This window comes from Meleagris gallopavo, chromosome Z (assembly GCF_000146605.3).
Source record: "Meleagris gallopavo isolate NT-WF06-2002-E0010 breed Aviagen turkey brand Nicholas breeding stock chromosome Z, Turkey_5.1, whole genome shotgun sequence".
In the NCBI taxonomy this organism is placed as follows: domain Eukaryota; kingdom Metazoa; phylum Chordata; class Aves; order Galliformes; family Phasianidae; genus Meleagris; species Meleagris gallopavo.
Genome location: NC_015041.2, coordinates 60132412 through 60156004, shown reverse-complemented (window position 1 = coordinate 60156004; position 23593 = coordinate 60132412). Strand labels below are relative to the sequence as shown.

Genomic DNA, 23593 nt, shown 5'->3' with positions numbered 1-23593 from the left:
AAAAGAAAAAAAAAAAAAAGGTATGTAGTAGGGGTCTGTTGCCAGGAATGCCAATTTGTCTTCAGATCTCATCAAAACCCTTATTTACACATCATTGTATTCTGCTGTGGAATGCATTGATAATCATTACAACTGTGCCAACTCATGCTCATAAAGATGCCACTACAGTAGCTTTTTTTTTTTTAAAAAAAAAAACATTCTCTGTTTTAATGCCATTGAAATTCAAGGCAAAATTCCCAGAGGTGTAAAAAGTAAAAATTTAATGCGGAACTTCAAGGTCAATTTAGTGCCACATGAAAATCTAGCACTAGAAGTTAGTTCCTAAAAAGGATGCATATGTGCATAAAACCTGGATCAGTGCAAAAGAAGAGATACAAATACAGATGGGACAACCTTGTACACTTCTAAATCAGAGGACTGGGGCTAATGTGTTATGGGACATTAACTAGCACATCTTGCAAATTCATGTGTGCTCTTCTGAAGCTTTCAGTCATCAGGGTTCCTGTACCAACAAACTCTATAAAACCCACTCTCTCACATTTCAAATTGGTTGTTTTATATCTGTACATCAGAAAGTGCATTTTAGCAGCTTTTAAATTGGTAGGAAATGGAATTTTCCCCCATTTTCCATCAAGAGAACTGAGTTGCAAAATTTTATCTTTGGATTCTATGTTAGAATGCAATAATGTATAATTCAGTGCTTTATGCTGCCTGGTGTAATGTAGAGAAAAATTCAGACAGGAATTAGGAGAACAGAGTAGTCATTATCTGGAAAGCAGATATGTTAGCCAGTTGAAAAACAACAAGGATAATCTTGGATAGCCTTGTCTTTTTACTGGTCTAAAAAGACAGCCCCAGAAAGATAGGCTTAAAAAACCAAAGACTCTTACTATAGAGTTCAATTCGGGTAGAAGGACTACTAATAACAGCTGGGGGTCTGGGTGGTGTGGGAAAGAGGTGCCTGCCTATTCTACGTCCTGGGGAACCACGTGACAATCTCTTCTTGGACATGATCAAGACACCAGACATCCTCTGACTCCATAGTCAGGCTATGCCCTCATACTGTTTGCAAAGAATGCCTGATTGCATTTTCTTCAAACAAATCGATGATTCTGATTTCACTTCATAGCTGTAGAAAGAAGCAGACAGCTCTTCTGTTTACTCAAAAAGGAGCATGGAACTGGAGATATCTGTAAATATCAATAACAGCTAAGTAAAAGATATTTGCTGGGGATAAAGTCTAACTTTTTAGTGGCAAAAGTGTCTCCTCCCAATGCCAATGGTTTGAAAAAAATTCTAGGAAGTTTTACACCTAGAAATACATTGACCATTTTTTTTAAACTTGTTGGGACTTTTAAAATATTGTGGTTATTCTATCTATTCCTCAAAATTCACACTAAAACAACAGTGATGGTTTATCAATCTAATTAAAAACTTTCATGTCAGTTTTTGCGTTATGTGATTTATTTAAACAACCTGCCTGCGTCTTCACTTTCATGTAGTTGGAGCTGCAGTAAGTAATAATCACATTAACTGTAAATAGTGAAAAACATAATCTTTACATAAAATCACCACATAACACAGTATTCACTGCATTGTTTTCCGCCACTATAGACACTGAAAGACTCAAGAAGAACTGGAAGGATCTAAGAGTACACATCACCTTCAGATCTTCAGTACTATTAGCACAGCTGTCACATTTTCTAGTAAGGGTAAAATCTTCCATGAAAGGAGAAACACATATTTATCTATATACAGAATCCTTTTTCAGAAAAGAATACCTGCTAGACCAGCTGACAGAGTCCACATCTGGGATGTCAATCCCTGCAAATCTGAAGTATCTTATAGAAAAGCATTACACGGTTGTCAGATTTCACATTGACCAGATGGCAATCACTAAGCAGAATTCTTCCATATTGCCAAGCTTGCTAGTAATTTAGGCAGCAGTTTCCAGAGTAGCTGCAAGACTTCGCTCTATTTCTAAAATGCCAGGAGCTTTAGCTGAAACTCTGGAGATCTGATTTTGCACTAGCCTTAGTCACAAGTACAGCCCCACACAAGGATGCTGATTCAGAGCAACAGAATGGAAGCCCTTATATTTGCAGATGTTATAAACACCACCTGTCCTTGTATTTGAAGTTTATGTTGGCAACCACTCTTTGTTATCTCAGTGTAATCAAAACCTGAGATGTTTGCAGTGTTCAAACGTAAGACACTTCCGATATAGCTGTCGAAAACATTGTGACATTATACAGGATCTTGATTTGCACTAATCTCTCTTTATGCAGATAATTTTGAACTAGACATATTTGATGTTTATAGTCTTCCTTAATCTATATAGTTACATTAGATATTCATATATATATATATATTCTTATATCTACATGTACATATATGTGCCCACAACAACACAAAAAAATCAGTTTGTGTAGCTATGTCATACCCAGGAGGTAAAAGCAAGACACACCTCACAGCCTTTATGTTGCTTTATGTATCTTTGCTGAACAAGCTGTGTAGTACAATATCTAATGATTGCTGCTTGTATGTGGTGTCTGGTAAAAATCTGCGTAGCTATTTAGCATTCATGTCCCTGTAACTTGACTATTGGTAGGTGGCACTAAAATATAGCTGTAGTGAATAAATCATAGAATCATAGTATCATTAAGGTTGGAACTCTAAGAACATCAAGTCCAACCATCACCCATCCCCATCATGCCCACTAAACCATGTTCCTCAGTGTCACATCTGCATGTCTCTTGTACACCTCCATGGATGATGAATCTACCACTTCCCTGGGAAACCCCCTTCAATGCCTAACCACTCCTTCTGAGAAGAAACTTTTCCTAATATTTGTCCAGGGTCACTGACAGTAGCTTCCAAAATGCCTGAAATAAATCTTAAGTACTTGCCAATTCAGTGAGGACAGTTCAGTTTGCATCTATAACCATCACTGCTTCTGTATTCTGGAAGATGAACAGTTCAATCTCAGTCAGTGAACAAATTGCCATTAATGGGGACTGCTATTTGAAGTCTCAGGAGAGATGGTTTTTTTCAAGAGATTGAGAAAACAGTTATGCTAACACTGGTTCTCCTTGAGCAGCACCTCCTTTGTAGGTAACCATACAGACTCTAAACCTCTAGAAGTCAACAGGAATCCCTGCATTATATTCAGCAGAATTTTGAATACTACCCAAAGATCTGTAATGACAGCTGTCAATCCAACGGTGCTCAAGGCCACTCAGCATCTGTTTATATATAGAAAACTTCAGACTGTGAACACATTAATTTTTAAACTTTTAATTCTAAAAACAACACAAAGCAGATTAAAACTGAGCTAAAACTACAGTGCTACTACAAATGGACATAAAGAACATAATTTCACATTTATACTTGATAAAAAGACCTTAGATATGGCTTTTCTAAAAGCTTAAAACACATTAACTTGATAAAATAATAGGATAAAGTCACAAAACAGTATTATGCCATAAAGATACTGGACAAACAGATGGCTGTCAAACCGAAGCAGACAGAACACATACTGAATGGAAGAATATTATGTGAACTTTCCCTTCCATGTACAACTGGAGTATTCTACAGTTCTAATTTATACATGATAATAGAGTATGTTCCTAGTGGTGAAATGTTCTCACATCTGAGAAGAATCAGAAGATTCAGTGAACCACATGCACAGTTTCACGCAGCTCAGATGGTGCTAATATTGGAGTACCTCCACTCATTAGATTTCATCTACAGAGATCTAAAGCCTGAAAATCTTTTAATCAAGGATATATCCAGGCCACGGACTCTGGCTTTGCAAAGAGAGTAAAAGCAAGAACTTGGACATTATATGGTTCTCCAGAGTACCTGGCACCTGAAATAACTCTCAGCAAGGCTTACAACAGGGCAGTGGATTGGTGGCCATTAGGAGTGAAATGGCAGATCAACCCATTCAAATTTATGACAAATTGTGTCTGGCAAGGTAAGGTTCCCATCACACTTCATTTCAGACCTATAGGATCTTCCAATGAATTTACTTCAGGGAGATTTTTGCGAGATTATATGGAAATCTCAAGAATGGTTTAAGTGACATAACGAACCACAAGTGGTTTGCAGCTAAAGATTGGATTGCCATTTATCAGAGAAAGGTAGAAGCTCTATTCACACCAAAGTGCAGAGGCCCCGGAGGTACCAGCAACTTTGATGACTACGAAGAAGTAGAAATTTGTGTATCTCTAGCAGAAAAAATGTGCAAAAGAATTTAGTGATTTTTAGTAGGAGTAAGAGGGCAAGATGACACCAGAGCTCATGTTGGGCTCTTTGCACTGTTAACACATGAGGTGGAGCTGAGACCATCGTATGTCAAAACAATTACCTAGTTACTTCATTCCGCAGAGCTGACTGAGTTCTTTATTGCCATCCTTCATGTGTGCAGTATGCACCAACCCTTCCAACTAGGCACAATTAAGCAAGCACTTTTTGTGCAGTAATACAGAATAACAGATTGCTTTTCTACTGAACTTTGGTTTCTGTTGTTCTTTATTTCTGTGTATTGTTCATTTTTCCCCTTTAAAATGAAGTAGTTTTTTCACCTAAGAATGTTCCATTTTATTTTGAATGAGGTATTATTTGTGTGAGTGAAATGGAAGGTGTTGCTTGTAGTGTGATTTAGACTGAAGTGAAATGTAAATGTTGCTTCTAGACTCTGCCAGCCAATAATTCTTGTCTGCCTCATGTCTGATGCTACAATTTATAATAATAATTTCTTAGTAGCTCAGACTTAACCTAGCCAGTATTTATAGGGTTTTTGAAGTTAATATTTATTGCCATATAAATGTCTGCTAAATTAACTTAGAAGAAGGAGGAGTAAATGCTGCTAACATCATTTGCAATGCTTCTTTCTCACCTCCTCCCAGTTAGTTTTGGGCAGTCCAGGTCACATTATGGCGAAACTGCTGTGACTCCTTATGCTTTCTTCCCTGTATCACATATCTAATTTTGTTGGACTGTTGACCAGCTTAGCTAGACTGACTAAACTCTTCAAAAATAAATTAGTTCTGGAGGGTACTAAATAGAACTCAATAAAGTACAAGCATGGTTCACCATACGTATGCTTTGTCTTTAAAGAAAGTCAACACCAGCACTGCTTACAGAAACGTGTTCATCAACAGACTACTCCACTTATAGTGATGCATCTCACTTTACAGGAAATGCTTGTTCAGGAACAACCTTTTCTAAACTACACAGTGACTCAGAAACCTTTCTGATTTCACTGTCAGACATCCAGCCAGTAGCAGGAGGTTCACAGCTGTTTTAATCAAAGCAATTCCATAAACTGTTTTGTTAACATAGTTAGCATTAGTTAACTAGCAAGTTCATGTTAGTTGCAAGCTAATGTTAATTGCAGGTTTTCTGAGAGAACTCAGAGCAGCCAAAAACAAGAGAGTTTTATCGGACTCTCTTCTGTTTAAGAGCTTGCAATGTTTTCTCTCCTAAGATTTCAGATCTCTGTAGTAAAATGGAAGGTATCACTGAGTGTTGAGTCTGTGCAACTCGCCCAAGTTTCTACTTACTCTTCTTTCTATGCTCCAGGCAATTAGAGACTGAAGCAAGAATTCAGATTCCCATTTGGACTTGTACCCACTATGCTTGTATGGCTTCATTCCTTCTTTCATTGGGCCCTGTTTTCTGACACAATCCGTGTTTCTTTTCTCCTTTTATACCGCAAGACCAATGACTTCCACAAAGTTTATCATACTATTCAGTAGCAACACTACAGTGTCTTTTTCTTTCCTGTGGGGGCAGCTACAGATTGGACTGTCCAGCCACCTGGTTGTGAAGGGATGGAGGCTGTTTGCAAAACCTAATCAGCAGTTAACATTGAAAGCTAGCTTCTGCCCTCAAAGCTAGTGACACTGCCAGTATTAAGTATCAACTCCTGTAAAGCAAAGGCAACGACAGAGACTTTGAGATACAGGTGCCATAAAACAAGATATCAAACAAGGAGGAATTAACCCTCCCAGCAACAGTTTGGAAAAAAGGGTGAGCTGAAGAATGCAGCCTTTTCTGGTTTAAACTCTGGAGTGCCAGAAAAGGAGTGGTGGCCAACTGTACAGGCTCTGAGTGTATACCTGCTTCCGGAAGCACTGCCCGAAGCACCACCGAGAAGAGAGAGAGAGGAAGGATGGATCAGGCCTCGCCTGCTCACGCTCAGGTGCTCACTTACTGGTTTAGGCTGTGACCTGGCAATTCCACTACACTCCACCCCTTCACAGCACGAACCAATGATTGAGCAGGTAGGGGATGAGCTCCTGCAGTTGTAGTGGTTCAAAATACAATGCACATCGCAGCATACCTACAATACCTGCCACAGTGCAGAATGTTAAGGCACTGAAAGCAATTATTGGCAGTCTTTTTTGTGGTTCTGTTGGGCCAGTACTTGATGTTCCTTCTGAGGCATATCTTCTTCAGGGACCAGTCCCGGTTCCCACTTGCCAGCTCCCAGAAGCTCAGCAGTCCACCACGATGGTGATGTCACGATGTTTCTTCATGGACACTAGAGCATGCTGGAGTGAAGTTGTTGCTGCTGGCTGTGCTGTGAATTTATAACCTCAAGAAGAGTAATACAGATGTTCAAGAGGTACAAGGAGGGGTAGGTCTGCACTCCACAGTAGGACACAGGCCATATTTCAATCTTGAGTCAACACCTCCACCTGTATCAGGGCATGTCCTGGCCTTCCATACCACATACTTTGACTTGATATCTGTGGCTGGATCACTTTATCAGGTACAAAAGGAGGGGGGCAGTTCTAATTTGCCCATGGACGTGATTAATGTCCGCTCTCAATGAAAATCGGGGTGTCAACTACTACTTCTGCTAGCCGTGTATCAACCACTGGAGGATTTACTGATCCCCCAACCTCTAACAATCTCCCCAACGTACAAGGAGACTATGCCATTTTTGGTCCTATTTGCACCTTCCAAGGCCATTTTACCTTGTGTTTCCTGGGCTCTAGGTCCTCAGGGGCAGAGAGCAGAAGATTATTCATGGTGCCAATTTGTGGCTTGAGCAAGCTGTCCTTTCATGTGATTTGTATCCTAAGCGGGGAGGCCTGAGTTGTCTGCAACATTCTTAAAGCACTGGATCTGCCATCCCTTGCTTTCTCATTCAAGTCCCGCAGAATTTCATAAAGCCTCTTGGTCCACACATGAATCTGCCTTCAGAGCACCTTCAGCATTCCAGTATATCTTTCTATTTGGCCTGCTCCTTTTGGATTATTGGGCAGGTGAAACTGCCATTTGATGTTGTTGTCTTTGGCCCACTTCTGCACAGTTGCACCCATGAAATGTGTACCCTGGTCACTCTCAATGACCTCAGGAGTCCCCTGTGATATCATCAGCCTAGTTAGAGCTTTAATGGTACAGGCTTGGTTTGCCTTTGCTACAGGATAGGCTTGCACCAATCCCCTCGTTGTATCAACAGAGATTAGGGCATATTTAGCCCACTCAGATCGAGGAAGAGAATTTATATAATCTATCTGCCATTGCTGTAATGGGTTGTGTTCTCTAGCAAGATGGACTTTGTACTTTATTGTGTGCTAACACAAAATTCAAAAAGAAGAGAAAGGAATCCTCTAAGTTTTGGAGACAAACAAACAAACAAACAACGTGAAATCAATTTAAAATTCATCTTTAAAAATTGTAACTGCTTCCACGTTGGTGGTAAGAGCAGCTCTGCATGTGTTGCTCGCTGAAATTTGGGTCCCATTCAAGCGGCAGTATTTCCATAGACTATTGAGAGATAATTTTGCTCAGCATGTTTTACTTTTTTTGTGGATTTTAGAAGGGTTTAGGATTCTATTTCTACTAGGTAGGTGTCTTTGAAAAATCTAATGTTATTGCTGCGTTTACTTCCCATTTAAGCTGAAGAAGGAACTAATGTCAATCTCTTACTATTATCATAGATCGCATATGCAGCATTAAAAGTATGCTAGCTGCATGGCAACATGGACAACTAGTCAGCTGCTTATTTAAGCTACATAAATTTACACCAGAAAAATCCCTTCTACATGAATGTTTTTGTAAACAATACTCAGGATCAGTAAGAGAATGGAAGGTAAAGAAGCAGAAGAACAGAAGCCTGTGCCAGTGCTACAACTTCCCTGGGCAGCCTGTGCCAGTGCTACCTCATCCTCACTGTGAATAAGTTACTTTGCATACTGGTAGGTAACTTCCTATGCTCCACTTTATGACAATTTCCCCTTGTCCTGTCCCCATAGACTGCTGAAAAGAGGTTGGCCACGTCTCTTAGACTCCCACATTTAAGAAACATACAAACATTAATGAGATCCCCTCTGAGTCTTCTTGTGTAAGGACTGAACAGACCCAGCTCTCTCAGCCTCTCCCCAGAGGGGAGATGCACCAGGCCTTTGGTGTGGGATGTGGGCAGAGTGCTCGCCTTCTCTGCGGCGGCCGGGAGACACAGAGACCCAGTGTGGGCCCGGGTAGCTCTAACACTGAGGCGCCGCTTTGCAAGCCCTGCCCAGCATCCGCCTGGCATCCTGCCTGTCCCACACTGCACTGCCAAGGAGGGCGACGAAATCGAGAGCCAAAGCCGAAAACAACTGTTTAAGAAAATGGGAAAGCCCCCCTCAGAATACTGCTGCTCTAGATGAGTTTGAGAGACAAAAAACTCTTGGAATGGGATCATTCAGGAGAGTTACAATGGTGAAGCATAAAGGCACAAAACTATTATGCCATAAAGATACCGGACAAACAGAAGGCTGTCAATCTGAAGTAGACAGAATACACACTGAATGGAAGAATATTACAGGCAGTGAACTTTCCCTTTCTTGTAAAACCAGAGAATTCTTTTTGGGGATGGTTCTAATTTATACATGGTGTAGAATAGAAGGTTGTTTCTGCATTAGATACTGAAAAGGGAGAATTGATCTGAAGAAGTAGAGCACAGTGTATTTGTATTTTGTAACTTGTCCTTAGAAATAGCTGATGTGAAAAGGTAGACATACCATATATGTCAGTAGCATATTTTAGAAGTATAGTTGCTGAATTATGTGATTAATTCTTGCTTGCGAAACTGCAATAGTTTTTAAATGTTCCAAAAGGTATAGGTATAGTATTATGGACTAGAAAGCATATCGTAGGGCTATTCTGTTTGCGTAAGAGATCCTCAGCAAAAGAAAAACAGACTTAAACATCAGAGAATCCATACAAGGCTGGAATGCCTTGCTCTGTGGGTGGGTTGGGATGCAACAGGCAGGCATGAAGATACTCCCCGCTACCCTCCCTCCAAGTTTATCTCTATGCAAGGATAAGCAGATGTCCAGAAACAATGTCCAAGTGGTGAATGAGCAAATGTGAGAAGTTAACTAATCAGCAATATATGCTTAGCTAGCAAAAATTGATGTTTATCCAGTATCCATACATTTAATTGAGCGTCAGAAAGATTGTGAACCTGAAGTACTCAGCCAATGAGGAACCAGGGGAGGAAGAGATAAGCATCAAGTAATAGGGCATAAAAGATTTAACGCTGTTTTCTGTGTACTCCTGCTTCCTACCGCCACTGCAATTGCAATGGAGCAATAAAATCTGCTTTATCAGAGATACCGTCCTGATAAATAATCTGGATATTTCCAACAATGGTAATGGAGTATGTTCCTAGTGGTGAAATGTTCTCACATCTGAGAAGAATCAGAAGATTCAGTGAACCACATGCACAGTTTCACGCAGCTCAGATGGTGCTAATATTGGAGTACCTCCACTCATTAGATTTCATCTACAGAGATCTAAAGCTATCTAATCAAGGATATATCCAGGCCACGGACTCTGGCTTTGCAAAGAGAGTAAAAGCAAGAACTTGGACATTATATGGTTCTCCAGAGTACCTGGCACCTGAAATAACTCTCAGCAAGGCTTACAACAGGGCAGTGGATTGGTGGCCATTAGGAATATTAGTCTATGAAATGGCAGCTGGATATCCCCTGTTCTTGGCAGATGAACTCAGAAGCACCATGGGGGGAGAGAAAGGAAGGGTGGATCAGAGTTCTCCCACTTTGGGCACACAGGTGCTCGTGTACTGGTTCAGGCTGTGACCTGGCAATTCCACTTCACTTCCCAAGATGAGTTTTTGATTTTTTTTGTTCCTCTCTTGCCACTAATGGAACAGTGGTGACAGAAACATCCACAAGGCCAAAAGACATTCTATTTTTTTACTTTCTGAATCAGAAGAGTCAACTAACAGACTGAGAGCAGACTGGATATTGGAGTCAGTGAGTGGCTAGTAAGCAGGACTTGAGACAGCATCACTCTGAAGGACACCTGGTATCAAACTAAATGAAGTTCTGTTGGGATCTTGAAGAGTCACAGATGGGCTAGGGTGTGTCTTGTGAGTAGCAGACGCTTTCTTACCTTCAAGCCAGTATGTTATCATGTCTCCTTTTCCCTAAGAAAAAAAATGAGTCATGAGGCTCTAATATTACTCATCATTTGTGTAATCATCTTTTAATTACACCTCAGATTATGTCCCAAAAGGAGATTGATGTGTCTGTCACACACTTTATATATAAGAAGACAGGCACAAAAATCTCACTTTAAAAAACAGTGTGCTAGTGGCAGCAACATAGATTAAACAATTCTTTGAAGTTCCCTCCAAAGCTACATCCAGAAATGGAATCATAGAATCACAGAATCATAATACAATAAATACTGTATAATAAATATATACTATAAATATACTAGTTGTGTTACAGAAATGTTGGTATTTATGATGTTCCTTAAAGAATTCTTTTATTTCAAGAAGTTTTGTCAGAATTGCTTCTCAAGTATTGCTTCCAAGCTGGGTGTAGCCTTTCACTCTCTGAGTTCCCAGACTTATCCTGATTTAATGCCTGAGGTACCTCTTTTGGGGGGCAGGAAACAGTCTAGTCCATGGAGTTTAACAGAGGACTGCATGGGTTAAAATTCCAGAACTCCAGACTACTTTCACACTCTCCTCTCTGAAAAGCTGAGTGTAAATGTTGCATACACACCTTGACTTGTAAATTCCCACGACATATTAACACATAGTCTCCAATCTGCTCCAACAGCTGGTATGTACTTGGACTGCACTGTATTTTAAGAGCTGGAAAAAGAGACAATTGTCATATTATTATAATGATTTAACCATTCAGGACAGAACTATATCTTCTACGTACCAAAGACTTCTAGAATTATTAATGAACATTCCCTTTTTTCATGTTTTTGCAGTCATTCCATTGTTATTTGAAGTGTTCACACACACATGCTGCAATACCCTGGCCTCTTTGTGAGGGCACCTCAGGACAAATAAATGGCTGTCAGCAAACACTACTTCTCACATCCTGCATCTCATATTATTTTTCTACTCCTCATAGCTTCCTGGCTGAAATTACAGGCAAGGAGCCCTTTTGCCTAGTAAAGAAAACCATGAGTGCATAGTTCTACCTCATGGTTTATAAAGAGCCAGTGTCTTCTTTACACAAAGTGTTTACAGCAAAGTATAAACATAAAGGATACTTTCATCCTTGTTCTGCTTCCAAGCCTGTAAATGAAAACAGGAGGAAGGGATAGTATTACCACGATTCCACTTTGTTTTTTTTTTTGTGTTTGTTGGTTGCTTTTTACTTAAATGTTTTTTGCTGAAAGACTCAAGATATTCCATTTAGATTAGTAATACATGTTTCAATATACCCAGATACATAGATCTGAAACATTTTTTCCAGCAGATATTTAATACTTTAATAGTTTGTTCTCGTTTGGAACAAATCACATAGCACTAAGATTCCAACTGACAGAAATTATAATTTACATTGCTAGTAATGTTTATTAGCTCATCTATTTTACAATGATCATCTGGGGGTTAAAACATGGTAACATATTTTGAGATTCTCAGATGTGTGTGACCAGAGAAAGAGAGGGAAAAAGAAAGTCGTAAAAGATAAGAATCTCTGACTCTGTATCTAATTTTTCTGTGATTATGAGCCATAAGGAAGATAGATTAGATAAGCATACAGACTAAAAGATAAAGTATCAAGAATGATGGAAGCAGATTTTGAAATCATCACTTTTAAAACCATTCTAGTGACACCAGATCATACAGGGAGACTGAAAGGAAGAGTAGGAGAGAAGCTACCTGGAAGAATGACAGGAGGGGAAAAAGGTAGGTGTGTTCAACTCAGGATAGAATTTGTTTTGGAAAAATGTTTGTAATGGTGAGAAGGAATGGATCCTGCTTGATTTCTCAAATATCTAGGCTAAACCAAAGCCATCCAGTAGAGCCACTCCTCTGCCTTCCTGCATTGTAGGATCATTTTTTATCCTGAAACTTAAAAACATCTTGGATTCTGTCTAATTCAAGTCCTTTTAGAAGGCACTGCAGTATAAGCCATAAAACTATTTGGCTTCACTGCATGAATGAAAGAAACAAAAACAAGCTATCAAGGATTCGTGGAATTGAATCATTCCTTCATTTCTTTTTCTTTCTTTTTTTTTTCCTTTCCAGTTCTTGTAGCTCAGGCTAAAATGTATCAAAAGCTGAGATTCAGATACTCATACTGGCTAAATAGAAAGCTTGTTAACTAAACATGGAGCTCTGATATCCCCTGGGAAGAAGTGAAATCGAAGTTATCTCCACAGTTTATTCTACAGAGATTTTGCTCTCATCTCTTTGCTGAGATATATAACCTTCTGTACTGGCTAAAGACAGACACAGCTCCCATGGTGTCTTGCTATCTCCTGTGTTCTCCATTAGAAGAAAGTTACTAGTAAAAAAACACATAAAGTATTTTTCCTATAAATTCAGCTGGGTTCCAGATAAGAAACAAAACAGTGAACATACCACGTACCTTCTTCTGATCTTCTCTAAAGTCTGTTTCTTGTGTACTGTTATTGTAGAGAACTTCAAAGCCATGAAAATGCCCCTTAAAGATTCGACGAATTGAGGGCATGCTGTTACAAAGGTTTTAGGAAATTGCACTGGCAAATTTCCCCACAGGCTATGAATCCAGAAATCAACACCTTCCTTACAGAAATTTCAGTAATTTAAACAGGACAGGACTCAAAGTTAAAAAGCATAACATTTGTTCAATACTCATTAAGGGATGGTCAAAACTGCATCTGCAGTTTGCTCGTCATTACCTTCACTGGTAGATTCCATCCTGGAAGCTGTGTTCACAGTATCTCCAAATAAACAATACCGTGGCATCTTGGTTCCAACAACCCCAGCTACAACTGGCCCTGTTAAAGAAATGGAGAAAAAAGATATTTTCTGTTTTTAAATCATATATTTAGCCATATAACCTCCTAGCCGTTTCCTACATTATCTTGTTTGTCATTTATTGATAAGTAAGGACTAAGTGTCAGTACTGCCTCATATGGGTTATATATCAGGTTTACAGATGGCTTCCAGACCATGGAAGAATGTGCAAAAAGAGAATGGTGGAGGAAGTGAGGATGAGATAAAGGCACAGTGCATGAATTAGAGCACCTGCAGAAACTGTTTTTCAGCACCATAAAATACTATTTTTAGGGATAAGGAAATAGGAATCCTCCGAGTAGGAGCTACAAACACAACACCCTCAAGTCATGTGGAAAACTGGGAGTAGGAAATATCCTGATCCTGCTACAGGCAGAAAATGTCTATGTCCATCAGATATTAGTTTTGATTTCTTCATGTCAGCCCCAGGAGATTTATGTAAAATTTGATCTCTTGCTGAGACAATAGAAGCTGCTCAACTTGCAGACACTTGACTACATAGCACATACCCAACTCTATCAGGAAGAAGCTGCAGCCACATATCAGTTTAGATCAGGCAGATGAGAGTCTGAGAACGAAGGCTAGACTGAAGACCCAAAAGCAACACTGTTTTGAGAGAACAACTGAAAGGAGAGCACTGGAGCCATCTTTATGTACCTAATGAACCCAGTATTTTATTCTGTGGAGATGACCTCTCTCAATTTACTTTATTTTAATTGGAGAGGAAACACATCTAACGAGACATTTGATAAACCAGAAAGGAGTTCTTTTGTAGCTCTCCCAACATACCTGAATGTATTCCCGCTCTTATCTTTAGAAGGGTGTTGGGCTTGTGTGGGATCTTAAAAGTCTTGCAGACATTCACAAGGTCTAAAGCCATGCTTGCAATCTCACCAGCGTGAAGGATCCCATTCTCTTTGGGTACTCCGGACACTACCATATCTTAACACAACAATACAACTACGTTAACCTGTGACATTATACACACGCTTATCAAAGTGTCAACATAACATTAAAAAAGCCCTATTCCTTTCTATACTGAGGCACAGTTGTGTCTACTAAGCAAATAGAGTCATCCATTGAAAAAATGTTGGATTTCATTCTTAGTTTTCCTACACTTCCTTCCTCCCCCATCACTCTCTTGAGGATCTCTGAAAAGGGGACCTCTTGGTGCATTTCTTCAAGAATTCCATGCTCTACAAAGCAGACACCATACTACAGAAAAAAGTGTTGGCTTTTGTGGCTTTTTTTTTGGTTGTTGTTTTGTTTTGTTTTGTTAGTTTTCCACTATCTTAAGAATTCCTGATTGTCTTATCCCAAGCTTTTGCTGGATTCTGCTGGAAACCTGCTAGCAACTAACCATTAAAGCTGATTTGGATGGAAATCAGCTTTAATGGTTAGTTGCTAGCAGGTTTCCATGAGGGCAAATATAATCTTTTCCTAAAAATCCAAAAGTAGAGGCAGCCAAGCCCATACAGAGCGTAATGGGGGGAGAAGGCTGCCAGAGTCTTTGGGGGAAAAATAAAACAAAAAACAAAAAACCACATAGTATAGATTAGGAAATGACATTTATGTTCCCATGCAGAAGGTACATTTTTCAGTTTTGTTCCCATGAAACAAAAATTGCCAACTGTGATTACTCAGTTTCCAAGATTTCAAATCAGACCTTGCAAGTCAAATAAAGAGTGGGGGCTTTTGCTGCACCCCAGTATCCCATCCACAACATTCACCAGCTGTAGAAATGATGAAATACATGCAATGGAGATGTTCCAAAAGTTTGCTGGAACTTTGCTAGGACTTCTTGCCTATTTGTTTTGTGTTTCTTCCCAGTGGTGAAAAGTTTTCTAAGACTCCTTCACCTGCCCTTCCTTGTCATCAGTCTCTATCTTGATGTCCCAACATTTTCCACAGTTCAAGGAACTTACAGGCATCTCCTATCGTCTCCACCTTATAAACATCATAGTTATCTATGATTTCATCGAAAGTGGTATAAAGCTTGTTCAAGAGATCTACCACTTGGTAAGGTGTGCTGCTGCTGGATAGCTGAGTGAAGCCAACAATGTCACTGTTAAAACACAAAAAAAGAACATACGTACTGTCTTAACCATAGCAGTCTGGTAATTTTAGACATTCAGTAACAATTAGCTCAGACTTCACTTTTTCACTTTGTTTTTGGCTGGTGATCTTACAGAACAGTTACATCTTAAAATGTTTACTTAAACTAAAAACACCCCTCCCATTTGAAGGGACTGACTAACCTAAGTCTTTCTGCTTAATAATGGAATAAACTTTTGGGTTTTTTACAAGTAGACTTTAATCTGTCAATCTAATTAGTCTCTAATTTTAGTTTATGTAAAAAAGAAAAAAACGTAGTATCTATCCATTTTATTACAAGAGAAGATTTAATTTACGTGATGCTACAAGCACACGTAATGACACCAAGTGTCAAAAACTGTAAAGATATGCTGACTCTAAGGATGGATATGTTTCCTTTACATAGCTAAATGCTGGAACCTGTATTTAGGCTTGTCCTGTGAAATGGATATGAGTGTGTGTAACACCTACAGTGATGTGCTGCTCTGTGTTAGAGCTCTGCAGTACTCTCATTTTTCTTTTAAATAATTCTAATGAAAGAACTGAACCATAGAATCATAGAATATTCTGAGTTGGAAGGGACCCCCAAGGACCACGGGGTCCAACTTCCAGCTCCACATAGCATCACACAAATCCAAACCCTGTGTGTGAGAGCGGTGCCCAAACGCTCTCTGAGCTCTATAGCAGCTCGGGGCTATGCCCACTGCTTTTGGTAGCTGTGTCATGCCCACCATACTCTGGGACCCAGCCTTAGAATCTGACAATTTTGATAGGCACTTATTTGCAGTCAACTGTTGCCACCTGATACAAGCAGTGGTAGTTTAGTGGAGCCTAGACGCTGCTAGAGAAGGAGTCAGTTCTATTCCTATTGTTCACTTTTATTTACCTGAAAAAGATGGTGGCACTTAAGTAACTTTGAGCTTGTGCACGTTTTCCTTGCCTGAGATCATCCGCTACTTGCTTTGGCAACATACCTGTTATAGGAGGTAAAGCATTTTTAATACTTTGACATAGATAAAAGAACACAGTAATAATAATGTATTTGTTTAAAGATGTAAGAGCAGTGTCTGTAAAGGTGAAAGATTCTGAAGGTGAAAGCAGTCTTAAGCATCAAAATCTGTTCTGCAGATAATGTCAGAATTCGCAGTAAATCTCACTGGTAGCAAGTTCAGATTTTTCAGATGACTCATATTTTTTAGCTTTAAGAAACCAGTATCTATACATTCCAAGAAATGTCAAATTCTAATAGGGTGACTTGGGATATCACTAAGTCATTTTGACAACTTTTTGTTAGTGTTTTCTCCTGTGTTGGTTTACTAACTCTTTGGTTTTCTTTTATCATCTTTACTTATACCATCTTGTATTTTTCACAGCCTGTTCCTTTTTCTCTCCTAAGAGTTATGACTATTTCATCATCCCTCTACTCTTGAGGTATTCCAGAAGATGTGCTGCTAGCGAAAGTAACCTCAGTCCAAAGGCAATTCCCCAGTATTTCTAACTATATAGAAAGACAGCCAGCCAAACAAGGTCAAAACAAACCATAGCACCAGAGTATCCAGTGTACAGAATATCCAGTCAAAGCTCTGAGATTAGTGCGCTGACTTTTAAGAGGGGGATATAAAAAATAGCTAAATGTCTTTTAAACTTAGCAAGGAACATGTGTATAAATTTACTGACAACTAAACTTATTAGAGGATTTTTCTGTTGGTAATTAGACAGCTAACTTCAAATTATTTTGAGAATATCCAGTTTTTTTTCCTACATAACTTACTGTACAACAGACGATCGGTCTTCTGTTTTTCATGCATTAAGTCTTGGGTTCTCTCAGAAACCAGTATCTCCAGGTGTTTGCTGTATTTCTCCATCTAAATAACATGGAAAATTGAATGAAATAATCCATTTATTGAAATAGGTTCATAGCTGGGCAGGATCTAAGCATTTGAATTATTATGCTTTGAAAATATTCAGATGAGTAAAGCCCCAGGTTTGAGATAGCTTGTTGCTTTTCTTACAGAATGCAAAGACCAGCTTTCTCCTAAGGTAAATTCACAATACTGTATTGAAGATCGTTATTACTTACACCTAAAAGGACAGAAGCAAGTCCCAGTATTTTTGAGGCCTGTATGAACAGTAGCGGTCAAATCCAAAGCAGAGACCAAGTGTTTATTAAAATATGTTACCAAGACTGAAGAGGTATGTAAGTCTTTTTTTTTTTTGTCAAAAATTCGCACTGCTGTTTCATAGCTGTGCTATGGTTTTTTGCACCCTTGCTCTCCAGGAGGCAACAAGATGTGAAGTCAGGATTCTCTTCTTTCTGCTGATGGGTTTAAGATACACTGTTCAAAACGTGTGTGTAAACATATTTGTATCATGCTGGGTTTCTACAGCCCCAGCACTGTAAAATCACCACCTAGCCATAGGAGAGGGGAAAAAAAGAAAAGCAGTACTTGACTGACAAAAACAAAGCGTTCAGCTGTAAAGCAGCTGAGAAAGTTAAAAACAACTGGCAGGAAGAGGATGAGAAGAAAAACAGGTCTCAAGGAGAACTGCAGCTTTGTTTTTGTAGCTCAGGTTACATTTAATCAGCCAAAAGTGAACAACTGACTGAGAGTATTCCCATTAAACATGAAATATGAGATTAAACAACAAATAAAATAAAACAAAATATAAAATAAAAACCCATAAGCCCCCTGAAGTATAGAGGTAGATGCTATTGCAAGGAGATAAATCTAAATTGGATTAAAAATCGAAAATTACCAGAGTCATCATCATGTCAACAGGGTTAACTTTATTAGGATTCATCTTGTTTAACATTTTCTTGATTTGTTCAAATGTAGGCCTCTGGACTGGATTATTTTTTCTGCACTTTCTGATTAGCTATGGCACAAAAAGAAAATGAAAAACACAAACAGCCTTTTGTCATTCCAAGCACATTTAGCGTTTCTAATTAATACTATTATTTTTTTGGTGCTAGCTACTCAGGTGAAGCTTTATCTGCAGTGGTGAAAAATGGCAGGGCTACACCAAGACCTCCTGACTTACACAGACCAATACTGTGCAACTGAATGAAAGATGTTAGTTCATAGAAGTTCAGCTGGGGAAAATCAAGAAGTAAATGCTCACATTCCTTCTACCAAACTCTACATAAGATTTTATCTTGTGCTTTAAGATATTGTTATGCTACTGAATCAAATGACCATTCAAAAAAATTCACAAGCACTTAGAAACTGGAATGTGTCTTTAATAATGTTAACTACCCACTGAAATGCAATACTGCTTATGAGAAGCTTGTTACATTTAGATTGCTACAAGTCATTAAAAGTGAATTATTTAGCTCTTAAGCTGAAATAAGGATGCAATAAAACCTCATTCTAATTTACCTGAACAGGCAGGGCGTGCAGCTTTTTCTTTGTTTGAGGCTACTGAACAAGTCAAACTTTTGCATAAGAATCACTGAACTCATGCTTTCCTGAGACATATACTTCAGTACTTGAAAGCATTTTGTTTTTAAGCTAGACACATATTTCTAATATTTATTGAACTCAACCTTTACGATAAAGTGAAAATGCACAAAAATCAATGACTGAATTTAATAAAATTTTTAATTATACCGACAATTTGAGGGGATAACTGAAATTTCTATTTGGGAGGATGACTATTCTACTAAGGATATGAAATCAATTTCATTGTTCCCTGTATGAGATGTGCATCTTGATATCTCAGTTCCTTACCTCCATCATTAATATTGCCATGAAACTTCTGTCACATTCTTTGGACTCATTTCAATAAATAATTTTTGTATGCAGTATTGTATCTTACCTCTATGTAGTCTGTGGGACATGGGCAGGAATCCTCTGCCTTTCCTGAAATTAATTCTGCTAAAGGTAGACACCAAGAACATTCTGCTGAAGGCACACTGGTCTTTCTAGAGAAAAAGGAATTAACGGTGTTAAAAAAGTGGCATGTTTTTTTAGACAGCTTTTAAAAAATACATTACTATGACAATCTCTATTTTTATGACAGCTTCCCTATCACTTTTTTTACATTAAAAGAAAAAAGTTATAATTCAGTCTAACCTGAGTGGCCTTGTTTATGAAGCTTTTCATTGCTGTAAGGCTTTAATCCGAGCATTTATACTAGGTAAACACATTTTGAAATGAATATCTGGCAAGATATTTGCTGACTTTTGAGAAACAATAAGGCCTACATTGGTCTAATATCATGAGCTCTAAGAAGTGCAGGAATGTTAGTTTCAAGTTTTAGTTGTTAGAATTACTGTTAAGTAAATCATTTCAAGCAGTATATAATTATTTATTCAGAACATCTGATTTCAATTTCAAGGTGCAATTTTTGTGTTTGCTATTTAGCACTGGCCATTAAAAGACATTTTTCTTACAGTGAGCAGCTCAGTTGCCCTTCTAGCATATTCTTACTGGTGCAAGTCTCCACTGGCAGGACTGGGAATATTAGGAAGGAGGAGAAACTACTGTAGCAAAAGAAAAATGCTAAGGTATGCATTCACCCTCTCATTAAATGTCAGAGAGCTAACACAAAAACAATTTTAAAGCCAGAGTTATTTTTTCTTATGCTCTTCTTTAAATCTTCTTTAAAGTCCTGGAGAGTAGACTGAACATTTATGAAGGAGCTCTAGTTGCACTTTCCATTGGAACTGAATTTGCACCCAAAAAGTAAAGAAGAAAATGTGTGTACTCTCCCCTCCTTCAAAGAAGAAGTACTGTTATTCACAGTTTGCATTATATCTTCAATCGAAACAGAATCAAAATTACCATACAAACTTCATAATTCATCTTTACTTACTGGCATAGGGTCACTTCTTGTGGCAATTTCTAGTAAAATGATGGCATAACTGCAGGGTAATAAACACAAATCTTAATGGAGTAATAGTTAATGGAGTCACTGATTTCAGCTTTCCAGGATTTCTCATTTCTCCTCATTTCATGACTGAAAGCATAGTATCACATAAGGAAGGCTAGCAACTTCTCTGTTATCTGTTACTTCTCTATGTTTTTAGAGATCTGTCACTGATCACTTAGCAGCAATCTACTCACAGGTCAGTCTCAGATATTAAACATTCGAGTCTGATGGACAGCAAAGCAATTTTTTCTGGAATTTAATGGAATCCATAGGGAATATGTGCAAGGACCACATGATACCTATCAATTAATCATGCAGGACAGGTCAGTGCTGTAATCAATGGGCAGAATCAGATTAACCAGAATCATCATAGGTATGAGCAGTCTTTTTTTCATTATAGATTACTGTTCTGGAAAATCTCCATGAAGTTAATGATAAGACATAGTGCCCAGAGTAGTTACACAGTAAGCGTTTTTGCTGCTTCTTTCTGAATGATATCTTCATCATTATCATCGTCATCATCATTCTCCTTAGATGAACCTAGGTTAAACACACTCATCAAGGGTGAAGAATGAAACAAAAGTGTTAACAACTTGATGTTCAGTCTCTTTACTGAACTCATTTCAAAACTGTGATCTCTGAGAAGCCAGTAACTCCTGCAACCAACAATTTTGATAAAGTTGTTCTTGCCTCTGTAAATATTCAAACTGTATAATATTTACTTCGCAACAAGCATCTCTTCTTGATAACATTTATTCTTATGAGTAAACTGCTTTACAGTCTGTGGTATTGCTAATGAGTCTTCTGCTTAGTATGGCATGCTGGCCATACAGTGGGACATGGCTACCAATCTTTTGGACTATTAGTGGGATATCAATAGCAAACAGAATAACACACATAAACAATACTGAATAATGTAGAAACTAATCTGTTGAAATTTTAATGCTAATTTTGTGGTGATTTAGTAGTAGAAGGGATTACCATTCCTAGTGGGAGAAGAAAGCTCAGATTTTCAAGGTAAGTAATTAGAAAGCAGTATTGATTTTATTCAGCTTTAGCAGTGCTGCACAAGAGAAGTCCTAATAGAGTAGCAAGTCAGATTCACATAACAATCACAAATCTAGGGAAGACAATCTAGGAGAAACTGTAATGCGAAACAGCCTCTTCAGCTCAATTAAGAGGTGCTTTCATGTTCCTGTTCTCATTTCCATTTTAACTTTCCCATCTGACCGACACATTCCCTGGAGAACTTTAAAAGCAATGATTCATCTGCAAAAGCACACAAAATTACAAGTCCCACTCCTGTAGTCTCTTTCTTCATTTGGGCCAGATCTTCAGCAACATTAGTGTATTTTTTTGGTCAGGAATTTTGAAAACAGGATTTCAAGATGAGGCCACTGCTTCCTGGCCAGTGAGCTCTCATGGAAGGGCTTATACATGCTCATATGAATGAACACAAATTGTGTTAAAATGCAGTTTCTGGAGACTAGCTCTCTTAAAGAGAAAAGCTAGCTAATACTACAGGATACATCTCTTTTTCTTCATCTTTCTTCCATGACTGGGCATTTCAATTGTTACTAATTTTTTGTTTTGTAGCAAGCAAGGATTATCAGCAGCACAACAAAAGGAAACCTAGATTTTGCAGACACAGGAACTGACAGCAAAATACATTCAGAAGCACTCAATAAATCTGTCAAAACTGCATTGAGTAATCATTTACAATATAAGAAAATCATCTGTTAGCATTATTTTAAGGGGAGTCTTTGGCAAGAAATGGCTTCAGGAGGCCAGGTTGTCTGCAAAGACAAGTCATGGCATCTAGCCTGAATATGGGCAACGTGTAAACCAAGCAGGCAAGCAGTCACTAAGGAAATAACATTTCTGGAAAAGAGAATGCATTTTTAATTTGGAGCAATTATAAAGTGCAATGTATAACATAACTCTAAATTACTGCTTACTTAAAGCACAGCAAAGCCTGTCCATACTGACAATGTCAAGATTGAGACAGGATAGAATTACAATAGCCAAAGACATCAACATGATGACAAGATGCTTTTAGATGAGCTATTCTGAAGCAAATTAAAAAGATCTATTTTTGCCCATAGATAAAAATACTACAGAGACCTCAAATTCTTATTTCCATAATCTGACCTCATAGAATGGATTAAAAATAATGATTGTTTTGGCATATACAGGTATTTTATAAGCATACAAAGAAATAATGTGAATGAATCCAGTAAATCTTGCAGTTTACAAAATCAAGCCTCAAACTTGCCTTCAGACTTTAATATATCCCAACTGAAAAAAAAAGGAAATTTAAACATTTTTTGTTTCTGCGACTAAATTTTCAATGAAAGCCCCATAACACTTGCTTAAGGCAGTAAACATTTGTCGGAGCAAGGCCTTTGACATGGTCCCTCACCACATCCTTGTCTCCAAATTGGAGGGATGTGGATTTGATGGGTGGACCACTCAATGGATAAGAAATTGGTTAAAAGGCCGCACACAGAGGGTGGTCTTCAATGGCTCTATGTCCAGGTGAAAGCTGGTCACGAGTGGTATCCCCCATGGGTCTGTCTTGGGACCGGTGCTCTTTAACATCTTTATCAATGACATCGAAGACAGAATTGAGTGCACCCTCAGCAAGTTTCCTGATGACACCAAGCTGAGTGGTGCGGTTGAAGGGATGCCATTCAGAGGGACTTCAACAGGCTTGAAAGGTGGGTCTGGGTGAACCTGATGAGGTTCAATACAGCAAAGTGCAAGGTTTTGCACTTGGGCCAGAGGAAACCTAGGCATTTATACAGACTGGAAGGAGCAATCCTTGATGGCAGCCCTGCAGAGAAGGACCTGGGAGTCCTGATGGATGAAAAACTTAACATGACCCAGCACTGTGCTCTTCCAGCATGGAAAGCAAATGGTATCCTGGGCTCCATCAGAAGAGGGGTGGACAGCAGGGACAGGGAAGTGATTGTCCCTCTCCACTCTGCTCTTGTCAGGCCCCGTCTGGAGTACTGTGTCCAGGTCTGGAGCCCCTGGTACAAGAAAGGCAGAGAGCTGTGGGAGAGGGTCCAGAGGAGAGCCACAAAGATGACCAGGGGACTGGAGCACCTCCCCTGAACAAGACAGGCTTGTTCAGCCTGGAGAAAAGAAGGCTGCGAGGTGACCTCATTGCAGCCTTTCAGTACCTGAAGGGAGCCTACAAACAGGAGGGGAATCAACTCTTTGAAAGGGTAGATAACTGCAGGACAAGAGGAAATGGTTTTAAGTTGAGGGAGGGAAGATTTAGGTTGGATGTCAGGGGGAAGTTCTTTACAGAGAGAGTGGTGAGGTGCT

The 23593-nt window shown here is 38.8% G+C and overlaps 1 protein-coding gene and 1 pseudogene across 1 annotated transcript in view; one reads left to right on the top strand and one right to left on the bottom strand.

The window, feature by feature from the left end:
- Positions 1 to 3335: 3335 nt before the first annotated feature.
- On the top strand, positions 3336 to 5776 carry LOC109364087 (annotated as a pseudogene).
- LOC109363787 (atrial natriuretic peptide receptor 1-like) overlaps positions 3936 to 23593 on the bottom strand; it is a 30226-nt gene continuing 10568 nt past the window's right edge. Inside the window, exons 7-16 of the mRNA XM_031557382.1 lie at positions 20201 to 20249; positions 19202 to 19303; positions 18140 to 18259; positions 17154 to 17247; positions 16269 to 16356; positions 15214 to 15353; positions 14078 to 14230; positions 13171 to 13269; positions 11046 to 11137; positions 3936 to 10459 (exon numbers count right to left, since the gene is read on the bottom strand). Of these exons, the coding sequence (XP_031413242.1) occupies positions 10295 to 10459; positions 11046 to 11137; positions 13171 to 13269; positions 14078 to 14230; positions 15214 to 15353; positions 16269 to 16356; positions 17154 to 17247; positions 18140 to 18259; positions 19202 to 19303; positions 20201 to 20249 (1102 nt within the window). The 3' untranslated portion in view covers positions 3936 to 10294. The remainder of the gene's footprint in view (positions 10460 to 11045; positions 11138 to 13170; positions 13270 to 14077; positions 14231 to 15213; positions 15354 to 16268; positions 16357 to 17153; positions 17248 to 18139; positions 18260 to 19201; positions 19304 to 20200; positions 20250 to 23593) is intronic.